Below are 21,120 nucleotides of genomic sequence, written 5' to 3'. Positions count from 1 at the left end.
TATAGTCCGTCTGGACGCCCTGGATCCTTTCTTAGATCCTGAAAATAATACAAAAAGGGACTCTGACTTTCTAAATTGTCTAGTGCATTCTAAGTATTGGAGAATGCACCTCCTAACATCTAAATTATGGAATGAACGTTCCTGTTCCTTCACAGGATTAGAACAAAACGTGGGTAAGATGATTTATTGGCTCCTATGAAATCTTGAAGCCACCTTTGGCAAGAAGGCCGGATCGGTTTTGAAAATAACCCTGTCCGGAAAAATTTGAAAATAAGGGGCCCTGATGGAAAGGGCTTAGAGTTCGCTGATTCGTCTTGCCGTGGTAATTGCCACCAAAAACACCGTTTTGAGGGTAATTAGTTTCAAAGAACAGGATTCTAGTGGTTCAAAAGGTTCTTTTGTAAGAGCCTGTAAAACCAAAGAGAGGTTCCAAACTGGAAGGGAAGAGGTTCTAACTGGCCTCTGTCTACTTAGACCCTTGAAGAACCTTGCTATCCAAGGGTCTAACGCTAGTTGTTTTTCTAGAAAAACGCTCAACGCAGAAACTTGTCCTTTCAATGTGCTAAGTGCTAAACCTTTGTCTGCACCTGACTGTAGGAATTCTAGCACTGCCACTAAACTATGAACGTCAAAGGAGCCTTCTGAGCACCATGTTAAAACGTCTCCACACCTTACAATAGATGTTTTGAGTTTCTACTTTCCTACAATTTAGGAGAGTCTTAATTAGACGCTCAGAAAAACCCCTGCCCCTCAACAATGACTCCTCAGAAGCCAGGCTGCCAGGTTCCACCTGTCTACCTGAGGGCAGCAGATTGGACCCTGAGAAAGAAGGTCGGTCTGGGCCGGAAGGATCCAAGGAGGTTCTATTGCCAGGTTCTTTAGAATGGAGAACCACGGTCTCCTGGGCCAATAAGGAGCGATCAAGATGAGGATCGTATTCTCCCCTTGCAACTTCCTCAATACTGCCGGAATCAGGACCGGAGGGGGGAAGGCATAGCACCTTGAAAATGCCCAAGTCTGGGCGAGTGCGTCTATTCCCAGCGCTCCGTCCCATCTGTTTAGGGAGAAGAAAAGACTTGTCTTGGTATTGTGTTTCGAGGCAAAGAGGTCTATGCATGGTGTTCCCCATCTCTGAACAATCATGTTGAATACCTCCTGCTTTAAGATCCAATCGCCTTCCCTCAGAGTTGTTCTGCTGAGGAAGTCCGCTGTCTGGTTCTGATCTCCCTTCAAGTGGGTTGCAGACAGGGACAATACATTGAGTTCGGCCCACTTCAGGATGGCTTCTGCCAGAAGCCATAGGGAGCAACTTCTTGTACCCCCCTGCCTGTTGATGTAGGCTACTGTTGGGGAATTGTCCGAACGGATTCTCACATGTTGTCCCTGAAGTTCCCCCTGAAAGGCTCTGAGCGCTAGTTCTACTGCTCTCAGCTCCCTCCAGTTGGAGGATCTTAGAGCGTCCTCTTTCCTCCAGGTCCCTTGGACCCACTTGGGACCCAAGTGTGCTCCCCAACCTGAACCGCTGGCATCGGTTGTGACTGTCTTGGTCACTGGCAGGATCCACTCGAGACCCTGGGACAGATTTTCTCCCTTTCTCCACCACCAGAGTGACCTTTTGACCTGATTTGGGATGGAGATTAAGGCATCCAAAGAGGTCTGACTGTGGTCCCAAACCTTCAGAATAAATAACTGAAGAGGACGAAAGGGCAGTCCCGCCCAATGTACTGCCGGAAGTGTGGATGTTAGTAATCCCAATCCTGACATGGCCTCCCTGACTGAAACCTGACTGTTGCTCTGCAACCGTAACATGGTCTTGTCCACCTTTAGGACCTTTTCTGAGGGAAGAAAGACCCTTTGGATCGTTGAGTCCACCACATAACCCAGGAAGGTGACTCTCTGGGCTGGGACTAAACTGGACTTTTCTAGGTTCAGAAGCCATCCCAATTTCTCCAGGATGTCTCTTGCTACCTGAAGATCCTGAACCAATTGTTCCGCTGAGGGTGCAAACAGGAGAAGATCGTCTAGATATGCGACTATCGAAAGACCTTTGAGTCGCAGAAAGGCCAGAACTTCTACCATCACTTTTGTGAAGATTCGGGGGCAAGACGATAGCCTAAAGGGGAGAGCTTTGAACTGCCAATGCAGTACCCGATTCCCAGTCCTTACGGCTAGCCTCAGATATTTTTGATGATCCTCGGCTATGGGAATATGCAGATACGCATCCTTTAGATCGATCGATGCCATGAAGCAGTTTGGCGGGAGTAACGCTCTGACCGAATAGATCGAATCCATTCTGAATCTCCTGTACTTGACGGAGACATTCAGAGGCTTCAAATTCAGAATGAGCCTGAATTTCCCTGATGGCTTGCGGACCACAAAAATGTGGGAGTAAAAGCCTCTGCTTGTCTCCGGACCTGGCACCTGGACAATCACCTCCTGCTCTTCCAATTCCTGTAAAGAGGATAGAAGAGCGGAGGCTTTTTCCCCGCATATTGGTAGGTTGGTAATCAAAAACCTGAGAGGTGGGGGATTTGAGAACTCCAACCTGTAGCCCCGTCTGATGATCCCCAAAACAAATTGGTTTGAGGTGATCACCTCCCACTGTGGGAGGAAGGCCCCCAACCTTCCTCCCACTGTTACCGTGTCACTGGGCCTTTTTGGGCTGTTCAGGAGGGCGAAAAATCGCCGCCCCACGCCCTTTCCCCTTAGGTCCCCAAACTTTCTTTTGTTGACCTGTTTTAGGGGTCTCAGATTTCCTAGGAAACTGAAATTTTCCTTTTTGCCTGTTGCCCAAATTTCCTTTTAATGGGAAAAGCTTTCTTTTTATCAGCCGTCCTATCCAGGACGGCTTCCAGACCAGGCCCAAATAATAAATCTCCGGTAAGCGGTATGCCACAGAGTTTTATCTTAGACGCACTGTCCCCCTGCCATGTCTTAAGCCACAAGGCTCTCCTGGCTGAATTGGTCAGGGCTGAAGATCTGGCGGACATGCGTACTGATTCGGCCGAGGCATCTGCCAGATAGGCCACCCCTTTAAGGAGCGTGGGAAAAGAAGCAAGGATAACATCCTTTGCTGTATTAGCTTCGATATGCGCCTTGATTTGCGTGAGCCAAAACTCCATATTACGGGCCACTACCGTGGCTGCCATGGCGGGTTTGAGATTTGTCTGTGATGATTCCCAGGACTTTTTCAAAAGGGAATCCATCCTCTTATCCATGGGGTCAGAGAGTACCCCCATATCCTCGAAGGCCAGATCTGTATTTCTGGATACCTGAGAAAATGCTGCGTCTAGTTTTGGAGTTTTATTCCAAACTAAACTATCTTCACCTGCAAAAGGAAACCTCCTTTTTAGTGCATTAGAGAAAAAAGGTTTCCTCTCTGGGTCTTGCCATTCTTTTTTAATGGCATTGACCAACACATCATGGACTGGAAAAACTTTCTTTTTCTGTTCCTCCAGACCCCTATACATTTGGTCATGTAATGACAAAACTTTCTTTTCCTCCTGGATACCTAGAGTGGTGTGGATGGCATCTAAAAGCTCCTCCACATCCTCTAGAGAAATTTTGTACCTTGAGGCTTTGGAGGACTCCCCGTCCAGCCCCTCTATATCTGATTCCTCCTGGGAATCAGAAATGGCGCTACCCGCTTCTTCCTCAATGTCCTCCGCTAGACCCTCCGGTTTCTCGCCACTACTAGGGAGAAAATCCGTGGGATTAGGTGAAACAACCTGCTGTGCTGGTGGGACACTGCTTTGGGGCTGGGGCAGTTGAAAAGAGGAAAAAAGAGCTTGAAAGGACTGAAAGGTGCTAGAAAGCTCCTTAACTGACGCCGCCAGCTCTGCCCCCTGTTCTGCTGTCTGTTCTCTTAAAACATCCCCAATACAACGCTTACAGAGCGTTTTCAACCAGGATTCCCCTAGTGTTGATCTGCACACAGGGCACTTCCTTTTAGAGCCATGGGCTGATTTGCTTGAGGCTTTCTGAAAAAGAGAAGCAAACAAAAGACAGCAGCACATTAGTTGGGGCCCACCAGCAATAAACACAGGGATCACCAGGAGTGCCCCCCAGGACCAACCACCACCAGGGTCCCAGAAACTCCTATCCCCACCGACCACCAGGAAGGGAAAAACACCCGTGGAGCTAACAGGGTATAGGCAGGTGAACACCACCCCAGGGTTCACTTACCTGCGGCTGGCTGGCGCTTTCCTCGGATGGAGCTGTCCTCGAGACCTCTGTCTCCGACATTGCTGCTCAGCGGAGCGGTGGTCCGTTGTCTCCTTAGCTGACACCTCAGACTGGAGAGACTGCACCAGCCAGCGTGCGTGGTCCGCTTTCCTAGGCCGTGTCCGGAACCGGAAGACGCGGCCTCGTGTGGCTGTCCCGCCCCCAACCGGAACTGACCTCGCCCATCCTCCGGACCAGCGAGCTCCAAGCTGGCTGCAAAGCAGGGGGGAACTGAGGCAGCCGACAGCGCCACCCTAGGCAGAGAAAACGACGGACCTCCCAGCTTACTCTTCTCCCCAAAGAGACGCTGGGACGCACATGCGGCGCTGCAGGTGACGACTCACTAGCCGGCCTGAGCGCCAAATTCAAAAATAAAAATGTAAACTTTTTAGGCAGAAGAACTCAATCTTCTAAAAATTGCCCAATAAAGCCTCAGCTTCCCCAGCCATCGGCTCCTGGTTCCACAGCGGTGTCTCCCCACCGGAGGAAACACCATAACTGAAGGGCCAGTGGGAGGATGAGACTTAAATCTCTGATTGAAGGCGGTTTCCTGAGAGGGGAGGAGCCGGGATCTCTCTAAGGTGGCTGTCCTGAAAGACGATCCAGGGAAAGAAGTATTGAAAGATATTTACTCCCAGAAGTATAGGAATAAAAAATGTCAGTTGGTAGAAAATGGCCAACACTGTGGTGCTGGCAAGGCTGCTTTCATTTGCGGGTTCGTAATCCACAAACTGTAAAATAGGAAGGAAAGTGCCAAACCAGCATAGCGTAGCAGAGAGATAGAAAGATAGACCGCAGTGGATTGTAATGAGCTGGGTGGTAGTCCTTGGTGGAGAAGAAATCCGGCTGTGGTGGGGAGCAAGATGAACATGGAGTCAGGCGTCAGGCTGCCCTGTGTGACTGTGATTGTATATCCAGAAATCACTGCTGTGTGAGACTGCTGTGTGAGACAATTGGGACGCGTTTCGGACGCTTAACCACACCTCCATCAGCCTGGCTCATTACAATCCACTGTTATCCTCTTTCCCCCTCACCAGCTTGTGTGTTCCATTTGTTTTACATGTATTTTACTTAAGAAATTGTGCTACACTATGCCAGTTTGGCGCTTTCTTCCCTTTTAGTTCTAAAATGTGCCACTGTGAATGCACCAAATGTAAAAGTGGAGCCAATTAAGACCAACTCTCTTGAAAAACGGTCTCAGACAGATTTTTCATAAGTGCCCTTGCATGCAGTCTAAAAGTGGCGCAGCATGAGCCAAATTCAAGTACAAAGTTCTAGACAGGTATATGAATTTGGCACGTTCATCCCTATTTTTTAGAATGCAAGAGACACTTCTGCAAAATCTGCCTGCACCAGTCTATATGAATTCCAGGGGCTGATTTCTAAAACTGGTAATAAAACACAGAAGTGTGATCAACTGAAACAGAACATGGAGACCCTGTCCAATTTCTAGGTCACTAGACATGGACATGCATCATTTAATGTCAGTCAATTTGCTACTGCTGCATTAGGTACAACTACATGAGGCTGGGTTATCCCTACTTTATCAATGTCAAATATTCAGGTATTCTTGGTTTATATCATGTCACATCATGAATCATGCTATAAGAAGCTGCAGTCTTGTATAAGTACACCAGTTAAGTTGAACAGGAAAAATAAACATATTTCGGAAATGCTACGGAGTAGTTATAATATACTTCAGATTATGTCAGAGGATACAGGGTTGTCAGTCGCGCTGTTAATTTCAGTTGCAATGATGTTCTTCACAAAATCAATGGTATCATTCACCACACCATGTACCTAGGGACACATATTAATCAGGCAGTCAGTCATGAAAAAAATACAAATTGCATCTCGTTACCAAAGGGTTAAAACCATTTTTAGCTGTATATCCCACTGGGGAGATTTCCCCCTTCACTTCATAGGCATATAAGGAAGTAAGAAGAAATCTCTTCAAAAGTGAAAAAAAAAATCCCCTTTAGCCAGTTGCTACTGCAAGAATTGTCCCCATTAAAAGATTTCTCCTGTCCCAGTGACAACTCAAAATGTTGTATGCTCCCTCACTTTCAGTCCCGGTGACAATAGAGTGCGCAAATCTTCCCAGGGGGGACACAGAAAAATAAATAAAATAAAAAATCCAAAAGGTTTGATAACCCTCTACACATCCAGCTTAACACAGCAGGTAAAAGTGAATTTTATTCATGCAAGATGAAGAGAAGCTTTTTCTTTGTCACAAATACAATTTCCAGAATCTAGTTGGTGTAACAAGAAAGTAACATTTGCACATTAGAATGCATACCTGTGGGCAGCAACGCAGTGTGTATGCATCTTGGACTTGGTCACAAAACCTGTGACTCTCTGAAAGAAAAAAAAAAGGAAGAAGAGGGAAGGAGAACACAAAAACAAACCATAAGTCCACAACCTCTGCATGTCAATACTGAGATTTAAAATTGCTATCTACTTTTCCAGTAAAAGAATATTCACATTATATCAAGATTACATCTATTATTTTATGACAGTGAGTCAATGACCATATTCTGGTAGTAAATTGCTCTGGATAAGCACTCTTATGAATTCATCAGCCATCTTTTTTGATACAAATAACAAAAATAAAACAAACTTTAGGCTGGATTCACACTTGTGCGGTGCAAATTCCAGCTCTCTTATCTCTGCAAAAAGATAAGAGAGCTGTTCAGCAGATCATCTCCGTTTTAGCTGCAAATTTGGTGACCTGATAGAGAGGAGGGGGAGGGGGAGGAAGTGTATCGAGGAGAAGAAGGAGAGAAATCCTGTTGAGAACTGAACACATCTGTAAATCAGATGCGTGCCCACAGAAGATAATGCGCCTGAATTTGCACCTGAGCCGCACCTCAATGCCTAGAAAATGCACACTTTTTTGGGCAATGCGCAGTGCTAATGCATTGCACATATGTGAACCAGACTCATAAAAATCAATGTATTTTATAATGTTATGCGAATTGGATGCGGTTTAAGCCGCAACCATTTCGCATAGGTGTGAACGGGGCCTCAATGTTCATACATGAACTATTTTTCAGAAAATTAAATGAATAATCAAATATTGGTTATCGTAATGATCATAAGTGAATGATCATATAGTATAAGACGTTTAACATCTCAATTTAAAAAGGTGATAAGTTGTTTCAACTTCAAACATTAGCAGTGTAAATTGTCTAGCGCGTGCTCATCTGAGCTTGCCATCTTTTTGTTTGCTGGAGCTCTGACCAAATGGAACTGGACTAGTGGTAAATGTCTTCTATTCATCTGTACACTCTACTCTGCTGGACTATCTGACATTGCTCTATCATTTCTGTAAACGTGGTAAAGGTTCAATTGAAAATGGTGGATGATCAGAGGTTGATTAAAGGTGATTTTTACCCCAATTTGTGGTGAGTGCATCCCCAAAGGGGAAACCCCCTCACGCTGTGAAGCTTTTCTGGTGGAAGGTGTTTGGCTTAAGATCAATATAACACAAATCACTATTCAACCTGGTCTCACTACCAGTTCCCTCATATGAACAATATATGAAATCTTGTTTTTGGCAAAGCGCCGCTGCAATATTTTTAAGGACTCTTATTGAGGACTTTTCATATTGTCTTTTATAAATCATTTGTTATGGTTACATTTCTCAAAAACATCTGCTAAAAATGGTTTTCCAGAAAACATTTGGAATTGTCTATACAGTATGTTCCAGATTACTTTTGAATACTAGAAAACAGAATTTGACTAGTTCACATAGCACAAAATTTCTTTATAAAAATGATTATAGGAGGGATACTGCATAAAGAGGAACATAGAAGATTACCAGCAATCTCTGATGGATGATGATCAGAATCCAGAAGTGATCTAAATCGAAAGGCCACCTCCACTTGTCCAGGATGAGGTCGTAGTGCATGGATATCTACAACAAAATAAATTACACTTTACTTAATGCTTTACAATTTTCATCATTACCAAATCAATTTATTTTAGACAACAAAAAAATATATTTCTTGCAATGAAAAAGAGAAAATCCCTAGTTCCCTGCCAAAGCAGTCCAGTGAATATGGTCTCTGGCTACTACAGAGTCTATTGTATTTAAATCAATGTTTTAAACAGAAAACATTCAGACCGATTACCTAATCCCATCCACATTAATATCTAAATAAATACAGTTCTCTTTTAGGTTGTTTGGAATTTACTGTAGCAAATATTTTTGTGAATTTGTTTTCTACAATGACCTTAACCTACCTGGCGGTATGATTATGTCAGATTTCCGATGCTCAAAGCGGTACATTGTTTCACATGGAAATATGGCGTTTTATATTGTAGGCCTGTAATTCTTAGGAATAGCTCACTTAAATCTGTCCAAACAAGGGGTCTAGTAGACATCCCAGGTATGATAAAATTATAATAAATAATAAAATGTATTCAATAATGTAATAAAAAAAAAAAAAAACACAGAAATGTTCTCAGTTGCAAAATTGTAGCGGTCATTACTTTCAGTGTTTGATAACAAATATCCCCACTAAATCAGTATCGCTCAATTCTGCAAGTGATTCTAAATTTATTATAACGGTTTTCTAGCTAGTCTAAAACAAATTTTGATGTATAAAAGGGACACTTTTTGGTTGCTATGGACATTCTTATGTTTCCAGGCAGAAAGAACAGTGATTATATATTTTATATCATATATATATATATATTGCATGTAGGTCACTGGACAAAGCATTAGGGACAAAAGAGATGTGAAATAACTTGATACAATATTGTAATCTGTAAGATTACAGTGTAATTTTTGTGTTATGAGTTTCTGAATTTTGTGCAGGGCTGCGTCCCCGTGCGTCCCAACACTCACAGGGAACAGGGACCGCCACTGGGATAGAGCGAGTGGAGGACACAGGTTACATCCTATCCATCTACAGTGCCTTGAAAAAAGTATTCATATTCCTTGAAATGTTCATTTTGTCATGCTACAACCAAAACTTAAATTCTCAATTGGATTTAGGTCTGGACTTTGACTGGGCCCTTCTAACACATGAATATGCTTAACCATTCTATTGTAGCTCTGGCTGTATGTTTAGGGTCAATGTCTAAGATTGCCCCGTATCTTTCTCTATTTTTGGATGATGGATTGAACAGTGCTCCATGAGATGGTCGAAGATTGGGATATTTTTTTTTTCTTCTTACCCCGCTTTAAACTTCTCCACAACTTTATCCCTTATCGGTCGGTGTGTTCCTTTGCCTCAATGATGCTGTTTGTTCACAAAAGTTCTCTAACAAACCTCTGAGGGCTTGACAGAACAGCTGTATTTATACTGAGCTTAAATTACACAGGTGGGCTCCATTTACTAATTAGGCGACTTCTGAAGGCAATTGGTTCCACTAGATTTTATTTAGGAATATCAGTTAAAGGGGGCTGAATACAAAATGCTCACCATACTTTTCAGATATTTATTTGTAAACCATTTATCATTTTCCTTCCACTTCACAATAATGTGTCACTTTCTGTTGGTTCATCACATAAAATCCCACTAAAATGCATTTACAGTTTGTTTTTTGTTGTAACATGACAAAATTTGGAATATTTCAAAAGGGTATTGAAAAATTTCATCAAGGCACTGCATCCATCTATGCGCCGTCTAAACAATGTTCTACCAAAATTAATGGGTTTTCTTTGTTCTAGTATTTTAACCTTTTTATACATATATGCTATATATTGGTGAATACTGGTGTATGTGTGTATAATCTGTTGAGCAGCTGACAGAAACAAGGTTTCAAAATAAGTATTACTGTCCTCCATCACCAGATTGTTGGAGTCCAAACTGCATTATAAAAACTTTAGGAGAATATAGTAGTTTAACTTTTTTTGTCACACATGATTTACCAGTGTCAAAGGCTTTTGTGGTTCCTTTCAAGACCTCCAATGTTAGAGCAGCAACAATATCTGCTTGCTTGGCAATTGCATTGGCTCTCTCCACGGCCTCACACCCCAGAGATGTGATCATCTGCGTCCCATTAATAAGAGCTAAACCCTGCAAGCATTAAGCAAAACAGCAGATAAAAAAAAAGGCTAAGGAAGACATTAATTGATAGGCATTTCTCCTTGTAAAACAAGCTATAACAAAAACAGAAAGAACACCAATAGTTTGAAATGAACCAGTCTCACAATTTAGATCCTAAAAATAAATTGACTATGTCACCTAGATATGTATACACAGGTTGCAATTTAAAAATTATAAAAACACTCAAGAATTAGTCATGGATTACTGTAAATCTTATTATAGCAGAAATTCTTAAAATTGTACCCCTTAACTCCCCCAAAGGATAATTTTAAGGTTTCTCAAAGGATGCTTGATGTGGAAAATGTGAAGGCCTACTATTGCTGACTATCTCCTGTAAATACTAGTTCCTTTGTGTCATCGTCTGGCTTAAATTCCTGAGTTATTGACCCAAGAAAAATATATTGATGTTCTCACTTTACCAACAAGGAATTAGCAATTTTAGAGAGAGGTCAGCAATTATAGCCAAGGTAACCTTCCCATGAGCAGACTCTTTTTTTTCCTAGCTTCCCATCAGATCAGCAATATTCAGGCTTAGGTCTCGTACATACACACACACACAGTTTTCTCGGCCAGAAACAGCAAGAAAACTGCTGGCAGAGCTTTCTTGCCAAGTAAACAATGCATGTGTATGAGGCTTTGAGGCTTCCCGTTGAGAAAACTGACCAGAATCTACACGAGAAAAATAGAGAACCTGCTCTCTATTTTCTCGTCATGATTCTCGGCAGTGTTTTCCTGCCAACAAAACCCGAGCGTGTGTATACTTACCTCTCTCCATGGAAACATGCGCATGCTCGAAATGACTGACGCATGCACGGTAGCTTCCAAAGCATAGGTAGGGTGAAGCAAGATGGCGGCAACGGCATTGAATGTGACGAGCGCGTGCTTGTCGTAGTCGATGATGTCACCGCGTTCGTGCCATTCAAAAGAACAGCGATTCTTTTGAATCGTACGTGTGTACACTCGGCCGGCAAAAAAATCTTGCCAGGAATCTCGTCAGGAAAAACTATGTCCCCCCCGACGAGAATCCCGGCCGTGTGTACAGGGCTTTACTCCTATTAGTCAAGTATTTAGGTGAGTGAAATTTTGTATTATTGAACCAAAGGCCAATCCAATTATATACTCTTAAGGAGAACTGCTCCTATGGGGCCAAACCAGCAAGGAGTTGCTTCTTTCCTGATCAACCATATCCTGCAGTTTTTCAGCTAGAAAGGAGGCAATGTGATATGAGCAGGAAAATATTCCTATGATGTGACATGGTCTATACAAGGCGTGTTAGACTGACAGGTAAAAAAAAGTTGAACTCCCCTTTAAGGGATACTATACTATTTATTGCATCTCTATGCCTACCTGATAGTTAAGGAAAAAGGAACTATAAGGGCAGGGATCTTCAAACTACGGCCCTCCAGCTGTTTGGGAACTACAAGTCCCATGAGGCATTGTAAAACTCTGACATTCACAGACTTGACTAGGCATGATGGGAATTGTAGTTCATGAACAACTGGAGGACCATAGTTTGAGTACCCCTGTGTTAGGGGGTCCTTGAAAAGTCAAATGGGCCATCACTGTTATAGAGGTACCCATACATGCAGCTCTTTCACTCTCAGGGTGTATGGTTGCTTTTCTGTGAGAAGCAAACACAAGATCTAGATCTCTAAACTATTAGGTCACTATGAATATGGGGCAGCTTGAAACATCACGAAAAGCTCCGCATATTATAAGCATAATATAATAGCCCCATGTGCATACAATATCAATTTGCAATAAAAAAAAACATATGGAGAAAAAACTATGAAAGCTAAAATTATGTACGTGTAAACAATTACCTCTTTAGGTTTCAGTGAAACTGGTCTTAGTCCATGTGCCTCAAGAACCTGCATTTAAAGACATACTCTGTTTATACAAATGTTCACAAACACTCCAGTCACCAAATAATAATCACATAGGGAACTTTGTCCCCCATGTAATGAAAAACAGATTAAAATAAATATAGCACTTACTATTCCCCCCAAAAAGGTTTTGAAGCCCCCATGCCCACATGTATGAATGTAAAATGTATGCATCAGTAGTGCCTACACGAAAACATTGATTGCACTACACATGCAACATATTGCCTCGCACGCTTGAAAGCAATAATTCTATCATCAAAAGCTTTTAAAGTGTCACCTATGGAAAATATAGGGTACTGAAGTTTGATGAACTCTGGGAACAAGAAAGAAGAAGAAAGAAAGAAGCATCAGTGTACTATCTTTCCTACCTAAGAGAAGGCGCAACAAAATCTTGTCATATTAACCTAAAAGTATTTTTTATAGGTCACCAATAGAGGATATAGCCATCCACAAGAGGATTTATATACCCCTTAAAGGGGAAGGCGCATGGTGACCTGTGTTAGGTCCAGAGGGGAGGGAGCGCATATGAAGGTGGCGGGACACTGAAGGCGTTTGCATGCTAGCACAGTACCTACGTATTCCCTTTGATCCTTTGGACTGTATTTTTTCATGCCACATATGATACCAGCTGATACGCAAGATATTCTTCACTTATAGACACGAATATCACAGTGGTGGCTTATTGCATTTGTTTATCACCATTATGTTTTTTTGTTTAAAGTGGCATTGTTGAATTGCTTTCCCTGTTTATTTTCATCTTCTCATACTGAGTTGTTCTCTATAATAGAGGATTCACAGAGTATTGAGAAAAAAATTTTCCCATGTTTATGCCCAAATTAGTGGAGCGCTATACCGTCACTAGTAATAATTTTTCACTTTTTAGGAACATTTTGGGGTGTTCAGCAGCAAACCCTCAGGCCACGTACACACGATCGGTCAAAACCGATGAAAACGGACTGAAGGACCATTTCATCGGTTAACCGATGAAGCTGACTGATGGTCAAACCTGCCTACACACCATCGGTTAAAAAAACGATTGTGTCAGAACGCGGTGACGTAAAACACACGACGTGCTGAAAAAAAACTAAGTTCAATGCTTCCAAGCATGCGTCGACTTCATTCTGAGCATGCGCGGCTTTTTGACCAATGCTTTTGCATAATAACGATCGGTTTTGACCTATCGGTTAGGCGTACATCGGTTCAATTTTAAAGCAAGTTCTCTTTTTTTTGGACCGAAGGATAACTGACCGATGAGGCCCACACACGATCGGTTTGGACCGATGAAACGGTCCTTCAGTCCGTTTTCATCGGTTTTGACCGATCGTGTGTACGCGGCCTCACACATTTAATTCGTTATATAATAGATATTATTTCACACATAGTAGCGTAGGGGGATCAGGCTTTTTTTGGATTTTTTTTTTACTTCTGAGATAAATTTGACCTGCTTCAAGCAGGTTATGCATTCCCGTTCATTAGTTTGGGAATGCAAAACCTGTCTGTGTAAACAAAAAAGTGCATCACATTAGGTCCCAAGTATAAAGGGTCTCAGAGTTTGTGAATTTTGAGGCTTGGGGGCTGCTGCTTCTTAGCCTGATGTACTGGGCACTGGTCTATAAGCATCTTCTAGTAGTCAAAAAATCCTAAACAGAACCCAATTAACTCAAGCTTACCGATATTCCTAAATTTTTCCTAACTGTAGCTCTATCTCAAGGACAACCCTGGTACTAGCACTCCTACAACCTAAAAAAATTGTCATGCAAAGACAGTGAATTAATTGCTTTCACTGTAGGAGGACTCAGCTAATTAGCTTCTGTATGACTTCTGGTACCCAGAAAAGGCAAGTATCAGCCTGGCCACCGGAGACATTAGAACCTCCAAGCTGTGATGGGGAGCAGTATTGACGGGGTGGGGGGGGGGCGAGGTACGCTTTTAAAAACGGAGTTGGGGTGGAAAAACTGATTTTCTTGGCTCCCAAAATGTAAAACAAAAATGTAAACAACATGGAAAAAAAAACACACAAACTAAAAAAACGGTTCACTCTCTGTACTACAATACCCCAGAAGCCTTGCAGAATTGATAAAAGAAGAATCAAGTTGCAAATATATCAGGAGCAGTTGCGAAGTCTTACATATTTAGCATCAGCCCAGCCGCTCTTTGGTGACCACATCTTGCCTTCTCCTATTAAGCCCAAAGCAAGATGTGAAAGGGGGGCAAGGTCTCCACTAGCTCCAACGGTTCCCTTCTCTGGAATGTAGGGCAAGCAACAAGCTGAAAAACAGAAGGAAGCATTTAGCCAACAAAACATCTACTGAAATCAGTTAACCTATGGGTCATGGCTAAAATATTTTAATAAACACAACACACTATGAATGGGACAGTTACCACAAGATGCACATTACCACCAAAATTCTCAATTAACTTTACTTTGATATGCATTTTAGTATAAACCTACAGTCATATACCCAAAGCTCCATCTATACCGATATCACATCTTGCTTTCTTACTTAGACTATTTAATCAATATTATTGACTACACGGAAAATGGATTTTAGAATTACAGACACTATGGGGTTGATTTACTAAAACTGGAGAGTGCAAAATCTGGTGCAGCTCTGCAAAGAAACCAATCCCCTTCCAGGTTTTTTTTTGTCCAACTTAACTGACAAGCTGAAGTTAGGAGCATGTTGGCTACCATGCACAGCTGCACCAGATTTTGCACTCTCCAGTTTTAGCAAATCAATCCCTATTAATTGTAATATACAGTTGTGCTCATAAGTTTACATACCCTGGCAGAATTTATGATTTCTTGGCCAATTTTTCAGAGAATATGAATAACACAAAAACTTTTTTAATTCATGGTTAATGTTTGGCTGAAGTAATTTATTATCAACTGTGTTTACTCTTTTTAAATCATAATTACAACAGAAACTACCCAAATGACCCTGATCAATCGCCCTTGGGGCGGGCCCGGTTTGGGTGGGGGGGGGGTGGAGGGTGAGTGGGGCCTAGGGGTCTTTATCGAGATTGTTTGGAGGAGGAGGCCTACGGCCCTGAGATGTTAATTAAGGGGTTCTAGCCGGCGGATATATTACAGGCCTGTTGTTTTGGCAGCTGGGCTGGACCCCGACCTTGCCTCTACCTTCTGATGCTAAGTTTGATGATGTACCCCCCCTTTTTTTCTCCCCATTTCTAATATATGTTGTTATTATTCCTTGAATGTCCTTCTGTATTTGTTTGTAATGCTTTGGCCCATGTTGGGCACTAATAAAAATTATATATTTGAAAAAATAAAAATAAAAGTGACCCTGATCAAAAGTCTACATTCCCCAACTCCTGATACCGTGTATTGCCCCCTTTAGGATCAATGACAGCTTGAAGTCTTTTCTGGTATTTGTGGATGAGGCTCTTTATCTTCTCAGATGGTAAAGCTGCCCATTCCTCTTGAAATTAAGCCTCCAATTCCTGTAAATTCGTGGGGGGGGGGGGGGGGGGGGGCGTCTTGCATGAACTGTACATTTGAGATCTCCCCAGAGTGGCTCAATGATATTGAGGTCAGGAGACTGAGATGGCCACTCCAGAACCTTTACTTTATTCTGCTGTAGCCAATGGCAGGTCGACTTGGCCTTGTGTTTTGGACCATTGTCATGTTGGAATATCCAAGTACGTCCCATGCGCTGCTTCCTGGCTGATGAATACAAATGTTCCTACCTGGTATTCCAATAATATAGATGTATATGCTTGTGCAGTGACTTTTTAGGTTGTATGGTGTAAGAATTGCAGGCCTGGAACCTGCACCTTGAAAAACAAGTCAGCAAAAACAGCTCTCATATTTCTGTCCTGGCATGGACCTCCTAACCTGAACTCAAAGAACAGATACCTCTCCATTCCAACCACTGCAATGGTGTCCTTTACCTTATTTAAAATTAATGAGATTTTTTAAAAATAAACAGGATAAGGATATTTCAGACTTACCATTAAAAGCTTCTATAGCTTGTTGTAGAGTTTCAAGTGAAATGCCACTATACCCTTTGGCCAAGACATTGATCCTTAAAGCCAAAAGCATGCGGGTACGATCTGGACTTAGAGGCTTTCCAACACCTGTCATAACGCAAAACAACTTTACTTTCAGGTACAAGAAAAACCAAACAAACACACACACACACACACACACACACTTTAATATTTTTAGACAAGTAATTTTAATAGACAAGACAGTCACCTGCAGAATGGGATCGCACAAGATTGACTTGAAGATCCCTAAATCAGAGAAAAAAGAAAAATGCATGTATACCATGGTCTCCAGTTGTTGAAACTGTTCTGGCTGTTATAGAAAACTTATATACACAAAAACACACCGATCTAAAAAGGACAATTAAAGAACACCAATACATAAAGGCTTATAGTAGAAGTCCACCCTAAAACTAAAATCCCTGCATCTTTAGACATGCATGAACACTAACCTATCTAGCCTTGTAAAGAATAACTATCAGTATACATACATTTTTTGAAGCCAATACGACCCGATCTCCAGCGGCGGAAGCTATACAGAGGACACAGCCGACAATGGCTGTGAAATGAATGGGGAGTGACATCACCCATAGACTTACTATGGGGCTTCCGTTGTCGGACATGTCCTCTGCACCCACCTCCACAGCAAAGCCGTGACTGACAGCTCTTTGTGGAATCGGGTCGGAGCGGCTTTAAAAAAAAAAAAAAAAAAGTGTATGTATACCGATTTTTTTTCCATGTGTTGCGCTATATAAGTTTTCATTCATTCATTCATTCATTCTGTGAATAGACCCCAATAGCAGAAGATTACATTATACACACAGCTCAGAGGAGGAACGACCCCTTCCCCCTAAGAGATACAGACCTAAATAGAATTCCAGAACATAGAAAGTCAACAAGGGAATGGGCAGTGCTTTTCTTTACTATTAGAATTTTTTTTTTTTTTTTTCAAGTTTATAAATTGGATTTGGTGGATCATTTTTCATTACTCATTTCATTTTACATTTAAAAACATTAAACAGCAGTTTCCACTGCTCTAACCAATCTTCCAGCAATGCCAAATATTTCATTTTAGGCCGGGTACACACGGACAAACATGTATGGTGAAAGCGGTCCGTCGGACCGTTTTCACCATACATGTCTGCCAGAGGGCTTCTGTACGATGGTTGTACACACCATCGTACAGAAGTCCGCGCGTAAACAATACGCGGGGCGTGTCCGCGGTGTCGCCGCGTCGATGACGCGGTGTCGCCGCGACAATGACGCGGCGACGTGGGCGGCCCGCCTTTAAAATGCTTCCACGCATGCGTCGAAGTCATTCGACGCATGCGAGGCACGGCGGGCGGCTGGACATGTACGGTAGGTCTGTACTGACGACCGTACATGTCCGAGCGGGCTGAATTCCAGCGGGCTGTTTTAAAACAAGTCCAGGAATATTTGTCTGCTGGGAAAAGGCCCGGCGGGCAAATGTTTGCTGGAATTCGGCCCGCTCGCGCCCACACACGAGCAAACATGTCTGCTGAAACTGGCCTGCGGGCCAGTTTCAGCAGACATGTTTGCTCGTGAGTATGGGGCCTTACAGTTACTTCCAGGGATATTAACCCAATTCAAACATCTTTGTATCAGCAAAAAGATATACCTTACACACCAAACCTTTAGCTACATTGTTTACAAAGACATCAAATAGAACAGGACCTAGTACAGAGCCTTGTGGTACACCACTAGTAACTGATCTCTGTTTTGACTGAACCCCATTTACACCAACACTCTGGTATCTATCCTTGAGCCAACTGCATATCCATACCCAACCCAAGGGTTAAGGCCTAGACTCCTAGCTTGTACAACGTTTGCATTAGATCATTATGTGGAAACTGTATCAAAAGCTTTGCTGAATTCCCCCTAAAATATCACTAGCCACAAAATTGGTATCTATATGGTATAGATGTCCCTCTGTCCTACATGACTCCAACCACTATATACCAGATAAATGTTGGCAATGTCATACCGCTAAAGGAAACATGCTCCATATTTGGTGGGATTGCCTCCATGTGCGCACGTTCTGTAAACATGTTTTTGTAAATATTTTATTATACCTTTTCATGTGGCAACACTGAAGAAATTACACTTTGCTACAATGTAAAGTAGTGAGTGTAGTACAGCTTGTATAACAGTGTCAATTTCCTCAAACTTAAAACACACAGCTATTATTGTCTAAACCGCTGGCAACAAACGTGATTACACCCCTAAGTTGAAAAGTCCAAATTGGGCCCAATTAGCCATTTTCCCTCCCCGGTGTCATGTGACTTGTTAGTGTTACAAGTTCTCAGGTGTGAATGGGAGCAGGTGTGTTAAATTTAGTGTTAACGCTCTTATGCCGCATACACACGATCGGTTCGTCTGATGAAAACGGTCTGATGGACCGTTTTCATCAGACAAACCAATCGTGTGTGGGCCCCATCGGTTTTTATCCGTTGGTGAAAAAACTAGGAACTTGTTTTAAAATTATCTGATGTTTAAAAAAACGATAGAAAAAAAACGATCGTCTGTGGGCACGTCCATCGGTTAAAAATCCACGCATGCTCAGAATCAAGTCGACGCATTCTCGAAAGCATTGAACTTTTTTTCTCAGCACGTCGTGTTTTACGTCACCGCGTTCTGACACAATAGTTTTTTTAACTAATGGTGTGTAGGCAAGACTGATGAAAGTCAGCTTCATCGGATATCTGATGAAAAAAATCCATCAGACCGTTTTCATCGGATGAACCGATCGTGTGTACAGGGCATTACTCTCTCATACTGGTCACTGAAACTTTAACATGGCACCTCATGGCAAAGAACTCTGAGGATCTGAGAAAAAGAATTGTTGCTCTACATAAAGATGGCCTAGGCTATAAGATTGCCAAGACCAGGCATGTCACCAGACCTAAACCATATTGAGCATCTGTGGAGCATCGTCAAATGCAAGGTGGAGGAGCGCAAGGTCTCCAACATCCACCAACTCAGTGATGTTGTCATGGAGGAGTGGAAAAGGACTCCAGTGGCAACCTGTGAAGGTCTGGTGAACTCAATGCCCAAGAAGGTTAAGGTAGTGCTGGAAAAAAATGGAGCCCACCCAAAAAATAGACACTTTGGGCCCAATTTGGACATTTTCACTTAGGGGTGTACTCACTTTTGTTGCCAGTGGTTTAGACATCAATGGCTGTGTGTTGAGTTATTTTGAGGGGACAGCAAATTTACACCGTTATACAAGCTGCACACTCACTACTTTACATTGTAGGAAAGTGTAATTTCTTCAGTGTTGTCACATGAAAAGATAGAATAAAATATTTACAAAAATGTGAGAGAGTGTACTCACTTTTGTGAGATACTGTACTTAAAGAGGTGATCCCAAAAACAAAAAAGCAGAATTAACTAAAACCCAATTAAAGCTTTTGATCCATCTAAAAAGTTAAATAGGTACTTTATTGTACATTAGTTGAGGAATATACAGTATACCCTTGAATCACAGGAGATATACATTTCAAACATTGGTATAGGGATTTTTTTTTCTTTTTTTTTTTTTATACGTTATAAAAAAAGTGAATTTTGTCGTCTATAAAAGTTTATTTTTTTTAATAAAATAAGATTTAAAACAAAAGCTTTGTGGAAATCAAGATATGTCCACAGCACCACCCTGGTCCAAAACATTGGTAATATAGTCCATTATTAAAGTTTGTACACATAAATACCGGGCATGTTTGTTACTTACTTGAGTTGACTTACAGGGATTACTGTGCGAGCAAACTTTCCAAATCCAGTAGTGATTCCATAAACAACTGCAATGAATTGAACACAGCTTAGGTAAGGGGCTTTACATTCCAATATGACAATCAACTACCCCTATACATCCTTTGTAATAATGGTTTACCTTTCTTCTCCTGCACAATGCTTTCAATGAGAAGCCTTGACTGCATCACCCTTTGCTCAGCATCAGGAGTAAGCTTGTAAAGAACACAGACATGTTTAATTAGATAATTTGAAATATGGAAGGAGAACTCATCTTTCGGCATTTTTTTAATTGTGATTTACATACAAGAGTTTTTCTGTAAACCAGAACAATGGACTTTTTTTTCCCTTCCCTTTGGTCTGTTTTACCCTTGGTTGACACTTGTGTTTTTAGCATGATTTAACATGGTTTCCTGTGAATCTAGTTCCCATCTGTGCGTTTTTATGGAAAAGGTCAGGGACTTCCCCCAGAAGATCGCATTTTCTGTGTAATAGAATACAATGGACCCAAAACCCTGTTTTGTTTTGGGCTAATAGGAAAGTATTACGTTTCTCTTCATCAAGTCCGACTTTGATGCAACTTTACACTCTCTGGCACTCAAGTTGCACCAAAGTAGTTTCAGGAACCTTTATGTGTCCTAACCCTAACAATTACCGTTAATGCTAACGATTACCGATTACCCTAGCTCTCGTACATACGATCGGATTTCCATCAGACAAATCCGTGGAATTTTGTGCCAAGGGGGTTGGCCGTGAACTTGTTCTGCATACAGACGGCAGAACTTTTTCAGCCAACACACACAAAACTATGTGGTTTTTCATCTCTTTAGCATCACCCTTCGGGCAACTTCTGCTAATGTTGTCTTATGGTTAGCATTGGTTCGGAGCATGCGTGTTTGTACTTTGGATTTTTTTCCAGATGGACTTGTGTACATACGATCAGATAATCTGACAAGACACATTTGTTGTCCGAAAATTTGAAAGCATGCTATAAAACATTTGTTGGTGGAAATTCCGACAACAATTGTCCGATGGAGCGTACAAGTGGTCGGATTATCCGACAAAACCCTACCATCACACATTTGTTGTCGGAAAAATCCGATCGTGTGTACAAGGCTTTACTCCAACCTGTGACTTCAGGCACAAAGGTTCCGGCACTACTTTGATGCGACTTG

The 21,120-nt window shown here is 42.0% G+C and overlaps 1 protein-coding gene across 2 annotated transcripts in view; it reads right to left on the bottom strand.

Moving 5' to 3' along the window:
- HAL (histidine ammonia-lyase) overlaps positions 1 to 21,120 on the bottom strand; it is a 51,056-nt gene that overhangs the window by 15,860 nt on the left and 14,076 nt on the right. For both annotated transcript variants that reach the window (XM_040344106.1, XM_040344107.1), the window contains 10 exons: positions 20,088 to 20,160; positions 19,929 to 19,995; positions 16,392 to 16,429; positions 16,145 to 16,270; positions 14,301 to 14,440; positions 12,110 to 12,157; positions 10,109 to 10,256; positions 8,048 to 8,143; positions 6,524 to 6,582; positions 5,944 to 6,024 (listed from right to left, as the gene is read on the bottom strand). In XM_040344106.1, coding sequence (XP_040200040.1) covers positions 5,944 to 6,024; positions 6,524 to 6,582; positions 8,048 to 8,143; positions 10,109 to 10,256; positions 12,110 to 12,157; positions 14,301 to 14,440; positions 16,145 to 16,270; positions 16,392 to 16,429; positions 19,929 to 19,995; positions 20,088 to 20,160 — 876 coding nt within the window. The remainder of the gene's footprint in view (positions 1 to 5,943; positions 6,025 to 6,523; positions 6,583 to 8,047; positions 8,144 to 10,108; positions 10,257 to 12,109; positions 12,158 to 14,300; positions 14,441 to 16,144; positions 16,271 to 16,391; positions 16,430 to 19,928; positions 19,996 to 20,087; positions 20,161 to 21,120) is intronic.

This window comes from Rana temporaria, chromosome 3 (assembly GCF_905171775.1).
Source record: "Rana temporaria chromosome 3, aRanTem1.1, whole genome shotgun sequence".
In the NCBI taxonomy this organism is placed as follows: Eukaryota; Metazoa; Chordata; class Amphibia; order Anura; family Ranidae; genus Rana; species Rana temporaria.
The sequence above is the reverse complement of the archived record's forward strand: the minus strand, read 5'-3'. Positions and strand labels throughout refer to the sequence as shown.